Raw genomic sequence first — 25,582 nt, 5'->3', positions numbered from 1 at the left:
TTTCCAATGTTTTCAGTATCGTGTAATGACTGATAATATCAACGCAATGATTTTGTTTCTTTACAAGTTACAGATAAATACTAAAGTTATCTATAAATGAGAGAATTCTTATGATGAAGTCTCTTCAATTGAGACATTATGAGATAGATTGAAATAGGAGGTGAATAACGCCGCTAATCGTTTTACCCTGTGATGATTATAACGGTATGGCAACAATATTTACTTTCAGTTTATTATATAATGTCACAGTTAAAATGCGAGGTTTTTTTTTTGTTACATAAATGGCGTTAGTTACCCAAAGATTGCGAAATGTTTAAAAAAAGATTACGAAATATCGAAAGTTTGAAACGCCTCAACTTTCTAGACTTCTTCTGTCTCTTTAGATAGTAGATTTTAGAAGAAAAAAAAATCCATATTGTATCTTGTGTTTGCTGTGCGTGGATGTAGCTAGGCGGCATGCTGCTTTACTGATGCATCGTGGGATTCGAGTCACTGACAGCAGGTATATAACGGACCGGTAAATACCGGAAGAACTCGATCAACGGCGCGTACGGTACTGAAAAGGGACGCGAAGGACGACGGGATAAGAGGAAAGAAAGCAGTTACGCGAGCCGGGATGCGGACACGACGGTGCGCGAGTGGCGAGAGACTCGGACCGTAAGGCGAACAAGAAGAGAAAGAAGGTGTCCCGTGTACAATCCGAGACCGGTTTCTCGCCATGGCATGCACCATTCGCGGAGTTCCGATGCGGAACGAGAAGGAGGAAAAGGAAACGCAAGCTTTCGACGGCGCGGGTCATCCGACCGAGTTGGACAGAAGACGATGCATCTTTCGGCAATGCGCGGATGAAGGCGAAAAAAATTGGAAATGCAAAATGAATCTCAAGGAAGGCGCGCGAAACCGCGTGCTGGGAAACAAGCGTGCGAGTTTCGATGTGTATTTGAATAAAGAATAGATAGAGAGAAAAAGGATGAAAGAGTGAGAGAGGAGGGGAAGAAAGAGAGAGAGAGAGAGAGAGAGAGAGAGAGAAAGGAAGGAAATGTGTCTTGTGTTTGTTAAGTCGTATAGGGGTGAGTTTTGAGAGACCATGTTAAAGATCTTCGAAATGCTGTGCGCCATAGGTGTGTTTAGCGTGGTCCCTACCTTATCTAAACCTTCAAAAGAACTTAATGTCAATGTCGCCGGGCCTGCTCTTATGATAGGTATATATATGGGTCATCAGGGAATTACGCGAGCAGTATACCCGCTCGCAGATGACGCATCTGTACTCCTCTTGTCGTTCGGCGTGTTTGTCGGCAACGTGGCGTTTCAGGGATGCTTTGCTGCATAGTACTTTGCCGCACAGTTGGCAGGTGAACAACTTCTTCGCTGACTGGGTGTTCAGAGAGTTCAAGGTCAGCCCCGTCATAGAGGTGAGCACTGAAACACAACAACGCACCTCTCATGCAGCTGCACACCCCCACCAACACACTTAAACCCTATACCACGATCGTCAAGAATAATAATAAAAAAAAAAAAAAGAAGAAGAAGAACGGTCGCGTACGCGAATCTCGCTCGAATACCTACTCCTTTTCCTAGGATCGTGCTTGTACTTTCTCGACTGTGCTTACGTCATCTCGATCGCGTCGATCATACGATGCCCTTCTGCAGCTCGAAAACGGCAGGCGCGTCTATCTAAAGCTATATTTAAAGCTCGTATCTTCAGAGTATCGCAGAACGGTCGTCTGTTCGTGTTGCAACAACTACATATTACATAAACGTGACAAGTATAATAAATTTTTATTAAATTGTGTGAATCCTATTGTGAGTATCCCACGCTTAAATTATTGTACGCCATTAATACTTCTCTGCAAAATTTTACTTAATCTTTTTTCTCTCTGCGATAAATCATTGCAAACATCCTCGCGGCGATCTTAATCCTCTTACGTCGCGCTTGTAAAGAATTCGAACGAACGACGTGTATACGCGCGCGGATTCATTTTCTACTTAGCCATAAAGATTATTGGAGGGAAATTTTTTAATACATTAATTTCGCAAATACCGACGATCAACGCGCAACTGTGAGGAAATCAACCCTTTTCTTGCTGCTACCGATCTGCCCCTCGCCTTTTCCGTCGTCTTCTTCCTCTTCCGTCTTTTTTTCCCTACTGCTCATCACGCCTCGCGCATTAATCAATCCATTAAAAAACGAGACTCGCGTCCTTTAGAGAAGTAATTACGCGCGCTACGGTACGTCCTTGGAAACAAAAAAAGGGGAGAGGGGAAGGGGGAGGGGGGAAGAACCGGAGAGATGTGGAGGAATCGACGCACTGTTTCTCTTCGTGGGGAGCGAAGTAAGAACTTTCTTTAACGGGCGGCTTTCCTCTCCCCCCCCCCCCCCCGGTCTTCTTCGGAACTGTTCGGAACTCCGATCACTGCTAATGCGGAAAGAGAGAACAAGGGACAAGAGGCGCACGCACATGCATGAAATAAAATTCATATACGTATACGCGAGTACATACGCTGGGATGAACACACGCGAGGGATGAATGCACCCCGAAACGTTTCGTACACGTGTGTGTATATATATATATATATATACCACATGTGAATGTGTGCGTGCGTGTTCATTCACGAGAGGAAATTGCGGGGAAAAGAAGGCGGATATGGCGTTATTTTTATAGAATTGGTGCGTTTTAATTTCTCTTTCAATCGAGGAATTTCGATCTCTATTGTCATTAACGTACGCGACGTACAAATCATTGCGCTCTGGTGGCTCGAGAGAGTTGCGTTATTGCGGTCGTGGACGTTCACAGTTCATATGCGCTGCACATATTTTCTCGATATGTGCTCAAAACGACGCCAGACAATCATTTATCAAATATTCGACGAACGAGAATGCATCGCATTTTTAATGCCATAATAGATTTTATTTTGCATTGTTATACGAAATTAATATAGTTCACGTTAATATGCGTCGTGTGTCTTACACGCGTTACGTATGGTATTTTTTTTTGTATTTCATATTCTCTTTCTTATTACAATCTAATCCATAATTACCTCAGAATAACTTTGTCATTAACCAATCAAGATCCTAGCAATGTATCGTTTTGCTGAAAATATAATCTCACTTTAAAAGATCTTAAATAATATCACTTAGAGAAATAAATGGCAATAAAAATTTGTAAGGAGGGGGGAAGGTAAGGATGAGACAAAGGGAATCATTTATGGGATTCGCAAATTCGTATATATGTCCTCCAATCGAGAAGTGGAATGTGTACATAAGTCGTTTGCCGACTCGCATTATGAATATGCATGTACGTTGTTCGACGGATCTCAGATGTGTGTGTACACGAAGTCTAACAGACATGAGAAACGAGACGACGAGAGAGTACAGGTACACTGAGCATTCTGGATGACATTTAAAGCATGCAACTCGAAATAAACTAAACAAATAAAACGTGAACATAAACGTAAACATAATAATGCGTGTCTCTGGCGAGCTGCGTGGCGACTTTTTACGAAATCGATCCCCCTCGTACTCGTATGATCGCATGAACGAGATAATCCTCGGAAGGGTAGTCTCCGGTTTTGGCTCCTTCCCGTTTTTTTCCGATTTTTCGCGATATGCACTTCCTCCTTCGTACTCACCGTCTTATTGCACGCGACAAAAACTTTCCGCTGCGAAAGTTTCCTCTCTCTTTCTTTCTTTCTTTCTCTCTCTTTCTCTCATTCTCTCTCTCTCTCTTCCCTCCCTCCCTCTCTCTTTCTCCGAAGATACTCGTGGCGGGGAAAAGATATTTCGCTCGAGAGATAGTTTTAAACCGGAAATCAGTGTCGGGTGCTTTCTGATCGATGAAACGAATCGTTCTTACTTCGTACTCCTCACGGCAGCGCGTCCTATATGCGATATAGATGTAGGTTAGGTTCAAGAATATATGTCCTGATCATCAACACCTGATCAGTGATCAATTATGGACGATTTCTAAATTTATAAATTGTCAACGCAATTTAAAATGAGATCAGGTGGAACATCGATCTTCAACGCGGATGTTCGCGCGTGCGGCTTATGAAGCAGAAACACAAAATGATAAAGAATAAGATATGAGGAATAGAAAAATGAAGATGCTAGTAGCATGAAATTGACAATTTAATTTAATTTGGGAGAGATTATCATTATTTCAGTTTAATTGTGTTGCAAGTAATCGGCGCGTAGTCATATATGAGATAATTTATTTAAATACATGTAGATATATTATTCCAACATTTAAATTAATTGGTTGTCTTATTTAGTTAATGCATTCGTATAAGCGGTCCTGTTCTACTCTTAATATTGAATAAAAAAATATATATGTACAATTTAAATTAAAAACACATAATTATTTATGCTCGACATCATTTCTGATCGTTTCAATCGCAATACTGCGAATGAGTTCTCCACGCTTTTTAATGGATAATAATTATAATATTGTTGATTGCTTTTTGTAGCATTATTTTTTACTATGTATATTCGTGTACTTTATTTCTCATATCTTGTCTTATATTTATTTGTATTTCAGTCTTTTACCGCGTCACCGCGAATGCAAGGTTTACCGAATACGACAGGATTACAGGGATAAAACATCGATTTTCCATTGACTTACGGAAATCGATTGTTTGATTGTGGTTTTGAAAAATCGTATTTCAGATGTTGAAGAATCGTGTTTAACATCGATATCAGCTAGATTCCAGTTACTTGCGAGAAATATTACAGCGTCCGAAATAAAAAATTCAATTCATTAATTCGAACGTTATAATATTTGAGAACATCATAGTTGCACTTAATGATGCTTGTAAAAAAAAATACGTTAACTGAACGCTCGAAGAATAGATATGTCAAATCGCATTTATGTCACTTACCTTCCCGCTGAAAAGAAAAAAAAGAATCATTTTCTCGGTGACATAATCTTCCTATTCGCAATTTCGGTAAAACTGACATGTCGTTTAACATAAACAATAAATATAATGTAAAATCTTCTCTAGTCTACTTTTTTTTCGTTGAGGATGTGATAGGTGGACTAGAAAAACAAGTGACAACACAAACGAGTTATTAAACCAAATATATAGTACATTTCTTATTGCATATAAAAATGAAAATATATTAAAATGCATTTGATATTGCTTAAAAATAATAATAATAATAATAATAATGATGCGTGGCAATAATAATAATAATTGTAGTAAAATCAATCGTAATCATAGTAATGGGTGTTTGTAGTAACTGTACTGATCCAAAATAGTAATAACAGTAGCAGTAGCAGCAGAGCGACAGCAATAATAGTGATCATAGTGATAACGGTAGCGGTAATGACAGCACGCGAAACTCAATAATGAAACTATAGTTACGATAACTCGTTGGTGACAACGAGAATACGGGAATTGATAATAATAACAATAATAGTGATCGTAGCAATAGGGATAGCGATAGCGATAATAAAACGATTATGAAATCAAATGATAATGCTGATGAAAATAATATTAATAGCTATGATGATAGTTGATGTGTGTGTGTGTGTGTGTGTGTGTGTGTGTGTGTGTGTGTGTGTGTGTGTGTGTGTGTGTGCTGCTGATATAATAAAAAATAATGATAAAATAATATACTCGCGTCGTATAATAGTAATAATGATAACGGTAATAATAGTGACACGGCAATGACGACGGTCACGATGACATGTGGATTGTATATAGTTAATAAATATATATTATAAAACCAAGACATTGTGAAAAATAACGTAACAGAATTATCACGATATACAACGCACAGGTTTTTCGTTCAAGACCCAATTCGCATCTGCGAGTAATATAAACGTCGCGTTTCTTCACATTATTTAATTTATTATATTATATCGATTTATTATATTATATCTCCTTTTTTCCTGAAAACGTTGCTTTACACGCAAATGCGACGTGAGTTCGCGAAACATTTTGTACCAAAACGGAATCATCTTTCCAAGATAGTGGAGACTTTTCCAAAGTTCTTCGGGGTAAGCCGATATGTTGATTACACAAGTGCTTGCGCTTTGACATTGTCATAAGGCTTTATACTCGGAGAGTTTATATTCTCTCGTGTAACATTCTCTATCTGCATCGCTTTTCTGCGTTAGCCAGCGGTTGCGTACGAATATCAATCAGAAAAGCTATTCGTCCGATATCCATGTAGATATCGTAATGTATAATCTTATCATAAACGCAACTAACGGAAAATTAAAGACTTACTGTATCGTTAGAAAGCTGTCGTGCGAAAAAAAATCCTCGTTTTTCTATTTTTTTTTCTTTTTTTTTGTGTGTGTTTTTTCCCTTTTCCTTTTGAACAGCTGCTTTCGATAAGGTGTCCTATCGCGCTTATCATTTAGCTCTATGGAGTTCTATGGGGAGAAATCATGAAGGTTTTGTAAGGAAGTAAATCATATGTGCTTCGAAACAACCACGAACAACCACGTGATCTCTGCGCATACTCATCAAAAGATAAAAAGAAATCATGGAAAAAGAGAGAAAAAAAGCGAAGAAAAAAACTGGGTATGTGCGTCGAAAATGAGAGCTAGCGAGCCCATTTTCACGAGCGTCAATTGTTGTACTACACAGTCGATCTTAACATTATACCGATTGCTACATCTACCGGCGCGTGGGCGCATTTCTCCTTCAGCAAAAAGAAAAATAAAAGTATGAAAAGAAAGGAGAAAACGTAAAAAAAAAAAAAGCGTCTCTCTCGTTTGACTTAATCCGAATCTGCAGCATGGTGATCTCTGCCGATCCTCCTCTCCTAACGTATAATGTTTGCGCGCGCGTTTTCTCTCTCATAAATTTATAAATTCTTTAACTTAACATTTAGGTACTTTTAAGCAACGATTTGGTAACATCAGTCAAACAATTTTCACGCATCAGTCCAATGTATACATATATATAGATATATATTATTAGCACAAGTCGCCTAATTAAAAAAAAAAAAAAAAAAAAAAACCCCGCGATGAGAAACGGATCAGTCCAAATCAGTCGTCGATCCAATCGTGTCGCAGATAGCAGCGAAATAAATTACACATATATAGGTGTATATATATATATATATATGCAGTAAATATATATATATAATGGAACACGTCGTGATTCTCTCTCTCCCCCCACCCCTCTCTCTCTTTCTTTCTTTCTCTCGGGCGAAAAATCAGGTCAGTCGGTTATATGCGACTTGCGCGTCTCCCTACATTTCCAATGCGATAAAAGGAATCTCGTGAAGCTGCGCGGCCCGCCGCGACACGTGCGAATCAACAAACATTTTCAGTCTTTCTCGTGCTCGGAAGCCTGGTAGTTTCTCAGATCGGAACGTTTTTAGCAGCGCGCCTAATCACATCAGAATAAAAAAGAGTATATTCTTGCTCGTCTCAACGCGCCACGAGGCCTCGATCTCACGCTTCGTCGCGCGTCGCTTTCAAGCGAACCGAATAAAAGTCATCTTACCGTAAAAAAAGCTAACAAAGTGTTAGCTATTATATAAAAACTAGAAACTTTAAAATATTACGAAAGATTACATTCGTAAAATAATTCTACAACGCAAAAAAATTCACCCGCACAAAAAAAACGATTACTGTACACTCGATACATCTGTAGCAATGAAAATTTTACTGCTAACAAAAGTGAGTAGCAAAGTCATTGCTTTAAGTATGGATTTTCACTGCTTTGAAGTTAATCTGTCTACTTTTATATTGGGTCATCTAAAAAGTATCCGCGGTTTTTTGTCACTAGATGTGTGTTGATGGTCATATATCTAGTGACAAAGTACCGCGGATACTTTTTAGATGATCCAATATATAGGAGTGGATTATTTCATTCGATTAGTCGAAGTGATTTAAGCATTAGTCGATAATTCATCGCAAGATGCATTGAATATTATTGCAAGGAGTGAATTTAGCGATATTATAGCGTATCGTTATGTCATTTGTCATGATCGTTACGGGCGAGACGCATCTTGACACATATGACATAAACATAATAGACAGATTAACATAAGAGAGACAGATTTTTTTCAAAAATTCATAATTAAAAATAAGGTTAATAGGTTAATAGATTGATAGTATGCTCTATTCAAAATCTGTCTCCGTAAGCTTTGTTATCTGATTTCGGAATGACATTATTCTGTCATTATTTTAACCTCCAAATTCATTCCTTTTTGGAGTAAATTTTTCACTCCAATTATCGAATGAATTTTCCATTCCCATCTTGCAATAAAATTCACTGGCAAACACATTGGCGCAATTGCCACTAATGCCTGTATTGAAATTTCAATTAAATGCAGTGAAATTTCATTGCTACAGATTTAGAGTGTAACGTTACAGTAGCTAGTTTTTTTTTTACCAGTGAGTATAACGGAAGGACGGTTTTTGCTGAAGTATCTAAAAATTTAATTAGACACACAGATTTGAAAATCATTTTCTTGCACCATCAAAATAATTATATAGGACGGTCGAACTAGTTACCAGAATATCAAAATTTTACGCTCATTTTGTCTGAAATTCCTACTATTTCAATGATCCACAAAATTATTTTCAGATTCTGTATCTAACTAAACTTTTAGCGATTTCAACAAAAGCGTTCTTTCCGTGTATAGACATACGTAAACGTCAATTTCAAGTCTACAATATGTTAAGAATCTGGCATGGAAGACCAATTAAGCTTACGTTATTTCTAATAATTAGTATTTTTTTTCATAAAACGTTGATATTTTCGATTGTAATATTTTTATCAATTGCACAACATTCTTTTGCAAACCGTAAGACTTCGACAATGCACAATGCTGTCAAAGGTCTGTCTTTACGGTACATACGTTACGAGTTTTAGTATGTATATACATATTACATCCCCGCCTGCACACACTTTATTTGAAAGCGACGCGCAACCGAACGCGATAATGAAGAATGACGTCCCAACGGCTGTTGTCGTACCAAACTAACGAGTCTTCGATATAACGCATAAACCGGTGGTAATCTGTTGGCTGCACGATATCGCGTGTTACAGGAATATAATACAAAAGCGAAGAATTAAACGAACAATAAACAAAGAAGACGCTCAAATAAATCTCTATTAATATATGTATAAATTGTAGTTAAATATTCAGTCAAATTTACATTAATTTCATTAATAATTTATTATTCGCATAATATCGCACCGACCGCTGATCGGAGGACAGATATATGTACATATGTGTGCATGCACATACATGTGTACGTATGTACATTCGTACGCGAAGTAATGCACGAACATACACAAGCACGTCTCACACACACACGCACGCACGCGCACACATATATAAATATATGTGTATATATACATATATATATATATATTTATATATATTTATATATAGATATATATTCGTAATTATATTTGGCCATTTTTTTTTTACAGTATAGTCTCACAAATTCGTTTCTTCAAATAACTCTACTAATTTAAATATTATCAATATCAGTCCTTCCTTGTCCTGACCACTATAAAATTGTGTTCGTTATTCTCGTAATTTAAAGCTTCGTTCTTCTTCCTCGTCCTCTCCGTTCCCTCGATTTAACATTCTTTTTACTTTTTGTTTTACCTCTCAGCGCAATCCTCTCCCCTTATTTAAATTACCTGCGCTAATGCATTCCACGTCGCACGTAATTTCGCATGCCCGTCGAAATGTTACCGGCTGTAAGACAGTTCCTTGACGCTTCTAAAGTTCTCGCGATATATGTACACGATTTACTGCCCTCCATCCCTCCTCCGAGTATAAAAAAAATCTAATCTTCTTTCTCGAATCCGTTGCGGATCCATCCATCCATCCATCCATCCATCCATCCATCCATCCATCCATCCATCCATCCATCCATCCATCCGTCGTTAGTACGAACGACTTACATACAATTAATCCAAGAAACGTATGATTGATCGTATGATTTTCGTTTCCTCTCCCCTTTTTATCCGACTCGCGGAAAAGTTTAATCGACAAGTCAATACCACCTGTGCACGTACATATTTACTATGTAACAATTGACTAATCGATTCCAAAATACGTTCGCTCTGAATGCGTTTTGAAAGATACATATTTATTAATCCGGATTATAATGCGAGAGGCGGAAAATACGTGCGACGCAACGAGATGTATTCCATAAAACATAGTTTAACATAAATTATCATAGCCTATCTATATAAATGCATTCAACGTGCACGTACACCTGCGTCAGAGATTGCCTATACGAGCCGAAGTGTGAACACACCGATATGCTGGTTCGTGAACATCGCACGCGCGAACATCAGTTCGTCACCCGAGTCGAATTCGCGCGTATATTGAAATTTGTGTACTTTCAGAAAAAAAAATATATATATATATATTTATGTATATGTACGGACGAGTATCCGTTTTCACGCATCGCACGTTGCTTTCCGGTCGATCCATTGTCGAGTTACAAATTCGTTGTGCGATCGGCCAGAGAACCCGAAAGGTCTGCGAGTAACACAAATCGGCGGAGGACGCGACACGCCATTACGGAAAACTATGGCTGCGTTCAGTAGAGAAAGCAACTTTACACAACTGTACGATTCTTTAATGTGACTGATTTCTACATTTAGATCTACCGAGGAGCAAGATCTACTAAGGGCAAGATCAATCATATTAAAGAATTTTGCAAAGCTGCTTTCTTCGCTAAACGCAACCTATGATTTCTCCTTCCACTGAGCCTTATTAGAAGAAACAAAACAAAGTACGAAATTATTTATACTTTACGGCGACTAAAGGTATTCGCTCTGGTGTTTTATGTAGTCAGGAAACGCGATAAGGCCTATCTTCGCCTTGATCACGCGAATTGAACCTTGCGACTCGAGTCTTATTGCGATGCTGTAGTTTGCCACTTACAAGCGCATCTCGATTCGTACTGTCACACAGACCCTTCGGTCCTATCGTGATCGCGATGATTCAGCCTTAATGCAGCCTCGCTCTTCTAATCACTTCCTTTAGTCGCGATTTAAATTTATTACACCTTCGCTGATACTGGATCAGGGAGAAAGTCTTTTTACATATAGCCGACAGATGGAGATCTGGTCGAGATCGATTTTTTACGTGCCGCTATTGTGTGACGTATTAGGTTACCTATCGTTGGAAAGGTGCTATTTCATATAATATTTTGAAATAGATTGATCATAGATTTAACGACCATACTGACGCATTCGATCAATTAATGAAATAAACTTGCCTTCGAAAGAGACCTGCGAAGAACGATGGAAATCATTTATGTTTTCTGTTTTTTTTACTGAGAAATCACAAAAGTTCTACATCAGATGGAATAATGATTCTATCCGAAAAATGGCAAAAGGTTGTCGATTAAAACGGCACATATTTGGTTTAATAAAAGATTTGTAAACAATCTAAAAAATATACGTTTCAATTATAACGCTCGAATTTGTAAAAAGATTTTTTCTTCCTTAATTCAATATCTCATGCATCCGATACACTTTGCAGTTACACTTCCGCCAAACTGATTCAAACCAATCGATTTTCAGCCCTACCCGACCTCGACTTGTATTCCGAATGCGTATTAGGAAACCCATTTTATTGATGAAAATAACACGGGCGTTAATCACACCTCGCTGTTGTAAGTCAACCTCGCTTTAACTGTACACCGGTTCAAGTAAGTCTTGTCTTAAATGCAACTCGACCCATTTCAATGACCGTCGCGAAACATTCCGTATTCCGATGTAGTATCAACCTCGTCGCACACAATTTCGCCAAAGTGACTCCATATATACTGTAATCGGGTATCAATATATAATCGTGATCGCCGATCGTGTATCATCCTAGTCCCGCACGTAGGCATTATGGTGGACTCACATTCGCTCGCAATTGTGCTCTCGACATCTCCCATCGTGTCCCAACTTGCGTTCGCGCTCCACAGCGCGACTCTGTCCTCAAGAAAAATAGAAAATTATCTCTCGTTATCTAACCACACGACGATCGTACTTTAGGCCGATGCGCGTGCATTCGTCATCTCTGGCCTACTTGACGATGGATATCGCGATAGAGCCTCGCGTGAAAACGGTGATGTCCCCAGTCATCATATGGGTTTTTTTTCTTTATCAAGCGTGAATCGTTGAGGTTCTACTAAAATATAGCGTTCACGGTTTTATGGTGGTGACAAGTAATGTATATGTATACGGCTGCCTATTTGTGAGTCACTTAGAATGTGAGTGATGATCTATCAGTTCCGGACGTAACACAAGCGTCCAAAAAATGTCCAGAATTTCGCAAACTTTCGCGACACGTATCGACACATTCTCTGGACCTTTGTATTATTTTAGCACGCGTATCCTTCGTCGCCTTCCCGTCCATTTGCTCTCGAACTGACGGAGTTACATTACCGTTAAAAAGCCAGGAGAGAAAAAACGCTATTCGAAACTATTCGAGAGACTCAGTCGATGAAGGATGCTTCGAAGCGTAGAACGCGAAATGGACGAGAAGGAATGTTATAGAATGAGATATTCTGGCCGGATACTACGAAAATGGAGTAATCTGTGTTCATGGAATATATTATAAAGCGGAGCTTCCATCGAGTATGCCGCGCGAAACGGAAACAGCTGTAACACAACGGTACAATAAGAGCAGAAATAATAGTCGTAATACCAATAATAATATTAATAACAATATTAACAGCAATACTAATAACCGATATAGTAATGATAATAATTGCGATATACGATATGAGTAATAATAATAATAATAATAATAATAATAATTAATAATTATAACAAAGTAAGGTACTTTACGTAAAATTCGTTAGGTATCGTAAAAACGAATGTAAGTCTATATAGAATAGCTCGCTAAAGCATTTAATATGGAATGAATATATTAGGATAAAATATATGTGTATATATATGTGTGTGTGTGTATATATATATATATATATATATTAGGTGTTGGAATTAATTCGTAGCGTTTTTAATGAAAGAATGTTATTTATTTCACATGAGCATTAAAAAATACATTAATGAAAGTACTTCCCATCACTTGTAAAACGCTACGAATTAATTCCAACACCTAATATATATATATATATATATTAAACCATTGCATCTCACTTTTCCCGATTCAAGCGACGACGAAAAATGACGATATAAGAATATTTCTCGCAGACCTAGGCTAACTCGAATACACTCTCTCTTTCTCTCTCTCTCTCTCTCTCTCTCTCTCTCTCTCTCTCTCTCTCTCTCTCTCTCTCTCTCTCTCTTTCTCTCTTCATATTTTCGAAAACCATTTCTCTTCAAACCATCGGAACCATGTAAATCGGGCAATATTTAATATCGAAACGATTAAACTCTCAAATGCTGTGCCTATCCCGAGGCTCGCTTGCAGTCTTATCGAAATTTATTTTTGGACGCTTCTACCTATATTTAGTTGGACGATCGTGTCTTCGACACAAAAAGCCTTTCTCGAATAATATATCCCATTCTCGCGTTTTATATCGATCTAACTAATAAAGCTTAAATTAATTCGCGTTTCATAGCCAATAAGCGCTCTTGACACGGTTTCGAACAACGGTGTTCACCTTGTTCCGTATCGCGAAACTATGCCGAAGCTTTAGCCAAAATGCGTCTACAATTAAATCCCACACTAACGATTTTCCGAGACCGAAGCAGCAATATATAATCACGGCGAGTTTCAAATCTCTGTGTCACAGAATGAGTTTCGTGTTTCATTCGCGAAAGAAATCACGGTAAACGACGCGAGTCACGATAATCGCTGTATCTGTAGCGCCGGAAATTGCACTCAACGAGATTATATACACCAATGTCAATCTCCTGAACGACATTAAAATTGGCATTCGCATGTATCCAGTCTGTTGTATCCGATCTGTCGTGTGATCATTTATATTCTTACAGTATTAACAGAAATTTAACGAAAATAACAAGAGAACATACGAAAAGCACGTACACTAGAAAAATAAGTACAAGTAATTATAAAATTAAGATTATTTTTCTCTATTTTAATCCATTGGCACTGGGTCCCGTAAACCATAACGCCAGTATGTGCGCGTACGTGTGTGTGTGTGGGTGTGTGTGTGCGTGTGTGTGTGTCGTATATATGTGCGCGGCTACGTGTATGCGTGTGCGAATCTTACGTGCGAAATCTAAGTAATCGCTTCCGTGAATTACGTGCGATAGTTGCGAATAAATGATTTGCTAACAACATACGCCTCGAGGATTACGCATCGATTAGAATCAACTCGGGAAATCAACCCTAATTTGAATTACCTTGATTGCACTCCCGTTCAGTCTCATTTCTTTTTCATCACAACTTTGTCAATTAATTAGATCCTAAAAACTTCCTTGAAAATTCGGGAGCGCGACATCAACGTTAATATCACCGTCATAATATTCCAATTATGAAATAAAAATGGGAATATATACATGTATATATATAAAATAATGGCGCGATCAGAGTACTCTACCGATTCCAAGATCGCGCGATGACAACGATATTTATCACGTACACTCGCATCTGGAAGCACTGATTTCTCGCGCGCGAACCGACGTTCCCTACTTTTTTTTTATTTTTTATTTTTTATTTTTTTTTTTTTTTACAAAAATTGTTGCCGAGCGGCTGAGACACACGTGGAAGATTTTTAAGGACACACGCACAAACATCGTGAACACAATGGCGACATTCGACGCAAATTCCTATTGTCTCTCGAAGAATGACCGAGTTGTTTCCGATAATCGCATCTTCCTCGAATGATCGAGTGGCTAAAAGAATCCATAGATCCCACACATTCCATGGTCCCAAATGTCAAACCCATTATGACCGATGTACAATCGACAGGTGATAATAACATAACAATTGCGTTTGAAATCTCGTAAAAAACGTCGGCAATCCGTTACCGGTCAAAGGTCCGTATCAATTTTCACCGTATATTTATCGCTGAAAGTGTCCGTCTGATTCTCATCTCGCACCGACTTTACACGTGGCTTTCGTATTAATTCCTTAAAGCTTGGGTTGGCAAATTGCTATGAATTATTTTGGATGATTGTATACCGCAGTTTTTCTGCTTCCGACATCCTAATAAATTGTAAGCGAAAAAAAAAAATATAGCTAAATACGATCGATTTGAAACCATGGATGACAACGTAAATACTCTCAAAAGATCACGCACATTTCGATAACATAAACTAAAAAAATAAAATCAGACGGTTATATGCAGCGTTAAATACGCGCGATAATGATTGTGGATCGATGAATCGAGCAACAGGCTGAAATCACTAGTCCTTTTCAACATTCGATGTCGTTTTTTCTTTTTGTTTCCTTTCATTTTTTGGCTAGAAACAGCAAGAATTCAAGAAGAGAACGACGCGATTCTCTCAGGATGGCCACGCTGTCGATAAGCTGTCGATAACCTGGTCGATCGCACGACCATCAATGAACAACGTGGAACGTTTTTTTTTTTTTTTATTTTAGCGTCTATTAAGCTCGTTTCGTGATGTCTCTTGGCACGTAAGATACGCGCGTGCGCAATCACTTCTATTTCTGCCTACGATGGTAGATGCTCTTGTGGTTGTTCAGGCTGTTGAGCGTTCTGAACACCTTGTGGCATAACGCGCAGACCGCGCTGTTCAGGGGTTGAAAGTGCTGCTGCTCTTTATGCCGCTTTAGAGTGAGCTTCGTGGAAAGAGTCTTGCCGCATACGTCGCACGTATAGCAAATTCCTGGTGGCAGCAGGCTACCGTGTAACGGATGCGACAGTCGCATCGCGAGAATCGCCGAGGGTGGACCTGAGATCCGTGTGATCGCACGGACACATATTGATTTTTTTTTTTTTTAAGATTTAGATTGTGAGATATTTTTTGGATGAAAATGTCATTGAAGACGTAAAAATGCAAACATGAGAGAGAGAGAGAGAGAGAGAGAGAGAGAGAGAAAGCGGCGATACGGTTGAGCGTTTTGATAAAGCGATAGGCAAGCAAAACGAAACAGGGAAAAGTTACGTGTGTTGATAAATATAGCAGATAGAAAAAAGTGTAGGCGATACACAAGTCGATAAATTATATGATAAACAATAGATTTAAAATGTGCGTGAAGAAACGATAAATAAAGACAGATGAATACAAATAGATAGTAAATAGATGTAAAATAGAGACAGAGACATAAATGCATGATATGAAAACGAGCATGAGAGAGAGAGAGAGAGAGAGAGAGAGAGAGAAAGAGAGAAAAGATAAAATATGCAAAAAGATTTTAAAAAGAAAAACAGAATGAGAGAAAAAAAAGAAAGAGAGAAAATGAAATCAAGTACCATAGTCCGTTACATATGCATCGACACCCAATTAAAAAGAAATATTTCCATTACGAACCAATATTTGTGGTGTAGGAGGCACACGGAGAGCCACGTGTGTGGATGGACCCCCAGCGCAAGTCCGTGTTCGTGAAGGTAGCGGGTAGGTACACACAGAACAATGACGAACCAGAGCCAAACGTATAGCCGAGCGAGCGGGACCGGGAACAAACAAGAACAAAGATACGACTGCTATTAATATCACTGGACAAGATTAGTTACGATACGCTGCTAAGTATTTTTGTATGATTAGGGCTAGAGACAGGGTGATATGCCAAGGTGTTAAGGGGAGGGGGGGGGGGGGTGGGCCAAGGTGCCAAACGTAAGGTTCTCGTTGACAGTCAAATTATTAAGGCAAGTCGGTTGATTGAGGGAAAAGAAGGGTTTAAGATGAGTTTAAGGAAGAACGGTTGAGGATTAAAATCGGGATCGATCGAGAACAGATTGGCAGTGGTATCAAAGGAAATTTCTACTGGATATCCGTTGATACTCTTACTGACAGCCTGTTGAAAATGTCCCTGCGAGCCACGTACGTTGCTCGAGTAACTTCGTTTCTGCTGCATCTTAATCGCAGAGAGATATATAAATGTGGCTCGGAGCTCTGGTTTGTCATTGGTCATGCATAATAAGCGCGATGATCGTAGACCGCCGGAGGAACGACAGTGCGATTTTCGCGGATTCTCGTACCGTAAAGAAAAAAAGAGAGAGAGAAAGAGAGAAAGAAAGAGATGAAAGATCTTCGTTGCATTTTAATTATTACGTGAGTTACTTTGCAATCGCCTGTTTTATTTCTTCACTTATATGGCTGCGTTTAAGTATTTCTATAATAATTATACGAAACACAATATCAAGTGCTATGAAGATTTCGTTTCTTCGTGATAAATTCGACAGATCCGAAAGTGAAAGCCTAAGACGGTCGTTACTGTAACCGTTTTGCCGTCATCGCGAAATGAAATGAAGGTATAATTATAAACGACTCGAGTTTCACTGTCAATGTAATTCAATATTTGGCTTTGTATCCGATAAATTGTGATTCGATATATTGCTCTTAGAACTAATCAAGAGAAAATCCAGACGTGATTAATGAGAAGAAAAATTATACTTCAATGCGTACTTATCGTAATTTAAACATTTATGATGAAATACCGGATGAAACGGAAACGATATGAGAAAAAGATATTCCAAGCGAGCTTAACAAGCAACGAAATGTCCGCACATACCTTTCTCCGAGCTGTAAAAGTAAACGTGCCACTTTCCTCCGGCATATTAACTGACTTTCGATGGAAAAGGAGTAGTATCTGTGGTGTCAACAGAGGCGATGATGGTAACGGTAACTAATAGATATATGTGTATATATATAAATATATATATAAAATAATAGTAAACGGTCACAGTAGAAAGTGTAATAATAGAGGCATAGTAGCAGGAGTGACAATAGCAGCAGCAACAATAATATGAAAACTTGCCGATAGAGAAAAATGTTAATGGCGATAACAACTACTACAACACATCAAATAGAAAAGATATGATGAATAACATCGGAGATAAAAATATTCCATTTTCGTTTGTAAACAAGAGAAAGGTTGACATATCTAGAAATAAACGTGCCTTTCTCAAAAATGTAACAAATAAAAGTACATTAACACGCTTATACGTGCGCACGCGCGCACGTATGTTTCGTGTCGATAAATATACCGTTTATTTTTAGCGATTACAATCTTTTAATTCACATCTTGTTTGCCTACCAACAGCTTTGACAATTTTTTTTCTCAACGTTTTTTTTTTTTAATGATATTCTTGAAACGCGATTATATAATCAATCTAAAATAATAAGGACACATCGCTTTTTCAAAACTGGAATTAATAAAAGTACAGAAATATAATGCTAAATGTAAATGCTAATACATGTGCATGCACAAAGTAAAGCATCAAAACGTGAAATAATCTGAAAAAGTATGTCAAATACTTATAATTTACGGATGCTTCTCCTATTTGCACTTTAAGAAATCAATATTAATTCGCTTTTATGCTATATATTGATTCAAGTAAACCTAAGATAAAATTAATTTTTACGAGTAATATGTAAATTCTATTCAAATGTGATGGGCGCAAACATAATTTTGCAAAAATCAATGAAAGCTTCTAACAACACATTTATATTTCATTTCCAATTCAATAAATTATAGAAATTCAAAATTAAAATTGTAAAAATAGTGAAATATTAATTTTCCGTACGAATATCCGCGGAAGACTTGTCAAGTTCTGCCAGTGGCGTTAAATAAATTAATAGAATTGGTAACGCGTGTGTCACGATGTAAATATATTTGAAATCCCTGAAAATAAAATCTTACTACTAAATCACAGCGAAGAAACTCTGTCGTCGATGGGGTACAAAGGAGAGGACGAAGACGCTGTATCGGGAAAAAGGGAAAATTAAGAAGGAGGATGGAAGGAAAAGGATTTATTCAAACAGGTTTTATTTAACTATAATTGCCTTGTCTAAAGGAATGGAGAGCGTATATATTACAAATAAATTAGATATATTAAATAATATTTTATTATCCCGTTTTTGTACCGCACCTTTCTTTATATCGCCACGTAGGACGCTAAACAAAAAAAAAAAAACAAAATTTGTCTGTAATTATCGTGTGTGTGTGTGTTTATCACATAAATAATATATAAAAATAACAACAAATCGCGTGGCCCTTGTCGAAAATCGAAGGAGTTATGCCTATCACATAAGTAATCGTTCAGATTCTAATACACACGGACCTTCGGCCCTTCGCTCATTTTGCAACGCTATTTACAGATGATTTTTATTTTTCATAAAAAATATCAATGCAGCTTTGTGCGCGTGGTCGCCTCGTCGTGTACTCGAAGCGACATATCACTTTTCCGGTTACGCATTTTATTTCAAGACGTCGTTCATCCGACTTGCAATTAACATTTAACCCATCGTCATAAACGAAGACTCTCTACAGACGACTACTTTATCGCGAGTGCATCCCTCAGACGGTGATAGAAAGCTATCCGACATACGTTCGCATTAGAAATCGATTAAATTCGCTTCATCAACGCGATACCGGTTCAAGTAATTCAACTCATTCGTAATTTCTCCGCGTTACTCTTTGCGATAAGTTGATTGATGTTATATACTATACTAATAGATCACATTAAGTCGCAAAGTATAATTGTATGATCGATCGACTTTGTTTCGCACTTTGCACTGCCTGTCTGTTTGCCAGTATTCGAATACGGTGTAACAAATGACGGAGAACCGAGATATTTTTACGTATCAAATTCGTCAACTTACATATTCCGCAGTACGGCGAGAAATAACCTATTTCAATCGCCGCGCCGTCAATTTCAAAATTTCGAATCGCGCCGGATCTTAATCCGTATCGATAACAGCAACATATACGCTTGTGTCGCATTAACATTCGGTACACCCTCTTCATCAAAAAATTCATGACAGAGGTAGAGAGAGAGAGAAAGCGAGGGGGAACAAATGGCGAGCAATCTCATCCCATTCGCGAATGTTGTTGAATCTGGTGTTGCTGTTGTTGTTGTTGTTGCTGCGCAGAGTAATTTCTGTCGATGTGCTCTCTCTGGTCTCTCTGCCATTCGCGGGCCTGCGCTACTTCCTTTCTCTGCTGCTCGTTTTTGTTGTGCTGTCGGTGGTAGATGCTCTTGTGGTTGCGCAGACTGTTTAGACTGGAGTAAACCCGCTTGCAGATGTTACAGATCGGTTCCTTGCTGGGCCTGGTGTGCACGTTCTGTATGTGCCGCTTCAACCGCGTTAGGGAGGTCAGGTTTTTGTTGCACGGCTCGCATCGAAACTCATCGCTCGCGCCGCTGCCGGCCAACAGACCTGGCGGCAGAACCAGACACACAGGGGTTACTACTTTTGTAGGGGTTTTTGGCGCACGGTACGTCGCACAGACGTTGGACAGGTGGACAAGTAGACAAGTTAGACTGGGGCAGAGGAGGATTGAGATAGAGAGAAAGAGAGAGAGAGAGAGAGAGAGAGAGAGAGAGAGAGAGAGAGAGATAGAGAGAAAGAGAGACAGACAGACAGAGAGAAAGAGAGAGAGAGAGAGAGAGAGAGAGAGAGAGAAAGAGAAAAAGAGAGAGAGAGGATATCATCCCCAATGTATTTCTTTACTTTGCCCTTTCTTTTTTCTTTTCTTTTTTGGGAGAGGGAAGGTTTTCTTTTCTAGCCGCGGCCTCGTCTCTCGCGATCGCACACCACCATTTCACGCTCCTACACCACCGTCACATTTAAGATCACACCACCACAGTTTTCGCAGCTGAGAAGATATATCGTGCGCCCGTATGCTCTCTTTTTTGCCTCTTAGTTTGCATCTTTATTAATCGAGCATACGTTGTACCACCGTCACCCGACAAGCCGTGCCCAAACTCGTTTACGTGTTACTTCTTAAAACCACCTTAAGTTATATATATATGTATATATATATATATGCTTTATGGGTGCTGCTACTGTCATTGCTGCTTGTGCCTCATTGCGTGATGTAACGATTATCACGAGAGGAACACCTTCCAACATACACCGGATGCAACCATTGTCACCGTATACTTCTTCTGTTTTCCCCTTCTTTATTTCTTTTTTAGATTTTTGTACGTGGTCAACTTCTCTGTAAAACCGACTACGTTATCATCATTAATCTCTTTATCACAACCATAATTTAAAAGTCATATCACCAATGTCATAGTCATTGTTAATCACGTCGTCGGTGTCAATGTCATATTGTCATCTTCTCGATTTTTCTCTTATTCTGATGCCGCTTTGTCGTCATCGTTATTGTAATTGCTAACGTCATCGTCGCAGTTATCTTCCGTTTTCATTTCTTTCGTTATCAAAAACCAAACGTAACACAATGTAACAAATAAAGATAGAGGTAGTTTCCGTGCATCGAAATTCATAAAATCACATTGACTCAATTTATTCGACTAAATTTATTTAGCCATTTTATTTCATCTCACATCTGAACGAATCATCAAGTTTGCCATTTCAATGTAGTTCGATGTGTCCATTATTGTCATGTGATCGATATCTCCTCACCTTTAACCTCATCAATATTAACATTATTATCATCGTTGTATCCTTCTATTAGTCCGATCATTATCATTTGTAATGCGATACAATAAACGGTTTATAACCACCATTATAATGAGTACCGTCATCGTCCTTGTCTTTGTCGTCAATATTCTCCAGCATTATCATTATCGCGTTCGTCATTCCTGACTCTATTATTGCCGCTGTTTTCGTTTACTGCATTTATTGCGGCGTTCTGTAAGGTATATTTTTGATTTCTCTTTTTCCGCGATTGATTTCATAAAACTTGTATGGAGAAATTTTACACGCGACTGATCTTTATCAAAATATGGTAAAGTAAAAGAAGCATAAAAGCTTATATAATTATAGATTATACTAACTCTCGTAGCATTTATTGTTATTATCATACAATATAAGCGAGAAATGATAATTTTATATAATAATAAAAAAATTAAGTGTTAAAACATTAAACAAGAAGTGCTAATACATGACATAATCTCATATATATAGTTATTAATATTTCAAATAGTTTGTAGTGATATTTTCAGAGAGAACGATATGAAATGTCAAATGTTGTATTATTGTAATATCTCAATTTATACGTTTCTCTTTCGCGTATGAACGTTATTCCGATGATTTTACTCGAATTAGCTGTATTTTATACAATCACGTAACAATCGAATCTTTACGAAATACACTATCAAAGTGTATTATATTGAATACGATGACAATGGTAATAACCGCGATGCTCCATTCTGGAAGGCTTTTCTGACACGATTTGTTTGCAGCATCTCTCAGTTCATTGTGTGACATTTATTTCTTTCAAACGCAATTAGAATAACACAGTGCAAGCAGTTCTAAAGTTCCAGCGAACGATCGTGAGCGATGAAGTTAGTGTTTCATGATCACCAGATATGTGTGTGTGTGTGTGTGTGTGTGTGTGTGTGTGTGTGTGTGTGTGTGTGTGTGTGTGTGTGTGTGTGTGTGTGTGTCAATGTCAATGCATATTATTTACAGCAAAATAGAGCGTAATATCTTATATGTATATAGATATATGTACATGTACGCGTATGAATATGCGCGGGAGAGTGGAAATATGTGCGAGCTGTGTACACAAATGCGATATCTGTTTCTAATGAGGTGATGCGAATGAAGCGTAATGTATTCTATATTTCATGATTAATGACATTTTCGTAGCCTTGAGCGAAAGAGCTACCAACAGAAGTTCTTTCTTCTCGCGCGATATTTAGGCCGTGAGAGATAGCGCTCGCTCATTAGAAACAACATTTTATTCGTTATTTCTTTCTTTTAATTACTTATCTTCTTTATTTCTCTTCGCCGCTAAGTCGCGACTTATTGCATTATATACGCCGCGTTATAACAATATAGATCAGTAGTAGTTTTTTTTTTTTTCTTAAATATAATTACAATCGCGCGAGTACAGGAACAATGCAATATTTATTTATATCAAAAAACGTAGCTATAACATTTTGTGCAACGTGAGTCTTTATAAAAACGTAACATTTTGTATTTCTCTTTGTATGTAACTAATGAAATGTCACAGATTGTACAACGTCAAATAACGTTTGATTAAAAAACAATCTGATCTATTAAACAGTCAACCAGCATTTTTATAACGACTTCAGCTTTATAATACGTCCAATATCGGAGAATAGATAACAGCAAAACAATTCACACTCTTTTTCCAGTAAAATCTCATTGGATAAACGTCGACTAGTAATATTATTTTATAAGTATGAATATATTAATGAGCGTATTCAAAAAAAAAAAAAAACGAATAAACAAAAAAAACTTTTTTTAAATCAAGATTCAGAAGGGTATGTAATGAGCCCGATTTTAGTATTATAAACTCAAATAATGCATTCCACACACTTTCATTACCAAAAACTAAACGAAATATGATATTACAAATAAACGCCAGAGAGCGTTTCCGCGCATTAAAATTCAAACTCTACAAAATCGCATTTTAGTTAGTTTAGCTAAATTTATTTTATTAATTAAGTAATAATACTCTACGCTATACAATATTGCATTTTTGAGGTACCGGTTTATAGATAAGGAATTGCCGATAGTTCTTTTCTTTGGTCTGAACTAAGGTAATCTGCCGAAGGAATAAACGACTAGCAACATTTCGCTCCAATACTGTTGAGATTAATTACAATACATCAGCGGTAGTGTAACATACTATAAGTAGAACACTTTTATACAAAGCGGGCAATGTCTTCTATTGACAGCCGGTAGACTACAACTCTCTCTCTCCCTCTCTCTCTCTCTCTCTTCGTAGAAATCTCCAAGGTTTGCATCGTATGTGCACTCTGTACACGACGATTGTATTCTTAGTTCTTTTATTCATCGTATTTTACGATAGAACGGAGAAGTTCGTCCTAGATCGGTGCTGCCGGTCAATACGTGACTTCGCATTTCGCTTCTTGCTCTTTGCGGTCCTTACGAGCGTGATACTGGCTCTTATGACTGACCAGACTGTTCCTGGACTTGTAACTTCTACCGCACTGATCACAAGATAGAGATTGCGGCACGTAGAAATGCGTGTCAGCCAAGTGTCTCTGCAGGGACCAAGCGCGGGAGAAGGTTTTCTGGCAAAAATTGCAGTAAGTGCGATTCGTGGATTTACGATCCGACTCGTAATAGGCGCGCAACGATTGCACGATACCGTTTTGCGATCGTAACCGTGGCAGGTTGAATCGTGACGGTGCGTCATTATTCGAAAATCTTCCGGACGTTTGCGGCTGCTGTTTATCTCGAAGATCATCCTGACGGTACTCGTGCGTCGAATCAAGATCCGTATGGCTCTCGAGCGTATGATTCGATAGTAGGCAGGACTCAAGATCGACCATCCTCGGCGAGATAGGCTCCGATTTCAGTACGATCTCCATCTGATCGTTAATGTTGTCTAAGAGATCGATTATCGGCAGCTCTTGAGGCTGCGATTGCACCATCGTCTCGCTGTACCGATTTGCGCTTGTATTTTGGTTCGATTCCTGTACTTTTCGTTGGTATTCGATGTTGGTAGCGGACTGCCAACCCCCGTCCTCCTCGGTGACCTCCTGGTCTGCAACCAAAGAGGAGGGGGCTGAGTCCAACCGGATTCACGCGACATCATTTAATACCATAACGAGCAACTTTCAGTAAGAATATATTCTCTCTCTCTCTCTCTCTTTCTCTTTCTCTCTCTCTCTCTCTCTCTCTCTCTCTCTCTCTCTCTCTCTCTCTCTTTCTCTCTCTCTCTCTCTCTTTCCCCCCCCCTCGCTTTCTTTCCCACTTTCACACACTCTCTTTCTCTCTATCGTAATATAAGACGCACGATTTCTGAAGCTGATTCTCGACAGAAGTGAATTGAAACGCTGTTACTAAAATTGATAATGTCTAACGGTTGTATTCTTAGCGTAAAGTCGACGAACAAATGAGAGCGACGTCTTATCGTTACGAGACAGCGCGCGAAGAGTGAGTAAATCTAAACCACAATTGACTTGAGAAAGATTCAAACTGGATCTGTTCTTGAATTGGCATACAGTCTATTCAATCTATTCAATTTATTTAACGTTATTTAAAATTAGACTCCTATCATATTTGTAATGCAACGGGAAAGAAAATGTCATTAGAATATGTCATATTGAAATTTGAAATTCTGCTCCTGACGGCGGAATTATGGAGTTAAAAGACTAGACAAGGAAAAGCAAATATGGACAATTATAAACGAAATCCAACGCAATATATCGACGCAATTGTAAAATGAATAACGCGAAGGGTTGACTTTACATATCATCGCCCGCGGGCGGGACGCTTTTACTCGTCATTTATTTTAATTCCATGATTTTGCCATGGAAACAGTATTAAGGATTAATACAACAATTCCAAATAGATGATTTTTCCTTCGGCTATTGTTTAACAGCAGGGATAAAAACGTATAGAATTAAATTCAAGTTTCGCTAATTCGGACATTCTACAACAGCAATCGAACTACTAAGAGAACGGATTGTTTATACAACCGACCTTTAACGAGAATCGAGTCCAACGAGAGATGACACGCGAGAGATGGTGGACGTTATTTTTGACACCGTAACATTCATCAGGTGAAGCATATCGTTAGGATGACAACGATCGTCGTCGACAG

The 25,582-nt window shown here is 38.2% G+C and overlaps 1 protein-coding gene across 6 annotated transcripts in view; it reads right to left on the bottom strand.

The window, feature by feature from the left end:
• Nucleotides 1–25,582, bottom strand: part of br (broad-complex core protein) — a 48,518-nt gene continuing 22,936 nt past the window's right edge. For 2 of the 6 annotated variants that reach the window (XM_011068512.2, XM_011068511.2), the window contains exon 7: nt 18,887–20,223. In XM_011068512.2, coding sequence (XP_011066814.1) covers nt 19,874–20,223 — 350 coding nt within the window. In that variant the 3' untranslated portion in view covers nt 18,887–19,873. Of the gene's footprint in view, nt 1,420–18,886; nt 20,224–20,524; nt 24,521–25,582 lie in introns of those variants that run through there. The other 4 variants (XM_011068510.2, XM_011068502.2, XM_011068513.2 and 1 more) reach the window with 3 other exon arrangements.

This window comes from Acromyrmex echinatior, chromosome 5 (genome assembly GCF_024713525.1).
Source record: "Acromyrmex echinatior isolate Ae372 chromosome 5, ASM2471352v2, whole genome shotgun sequence".
Lineage (NCBI taxonomy): Eukaryota > Metazoa > Arthropoda > Insecta > Hymenoptera > Formicidae > Acromyrmex > Acromyrmex echinatior.
This window is presented reverse-complemented; position numbering and strand designations above follow the sequence as displayed.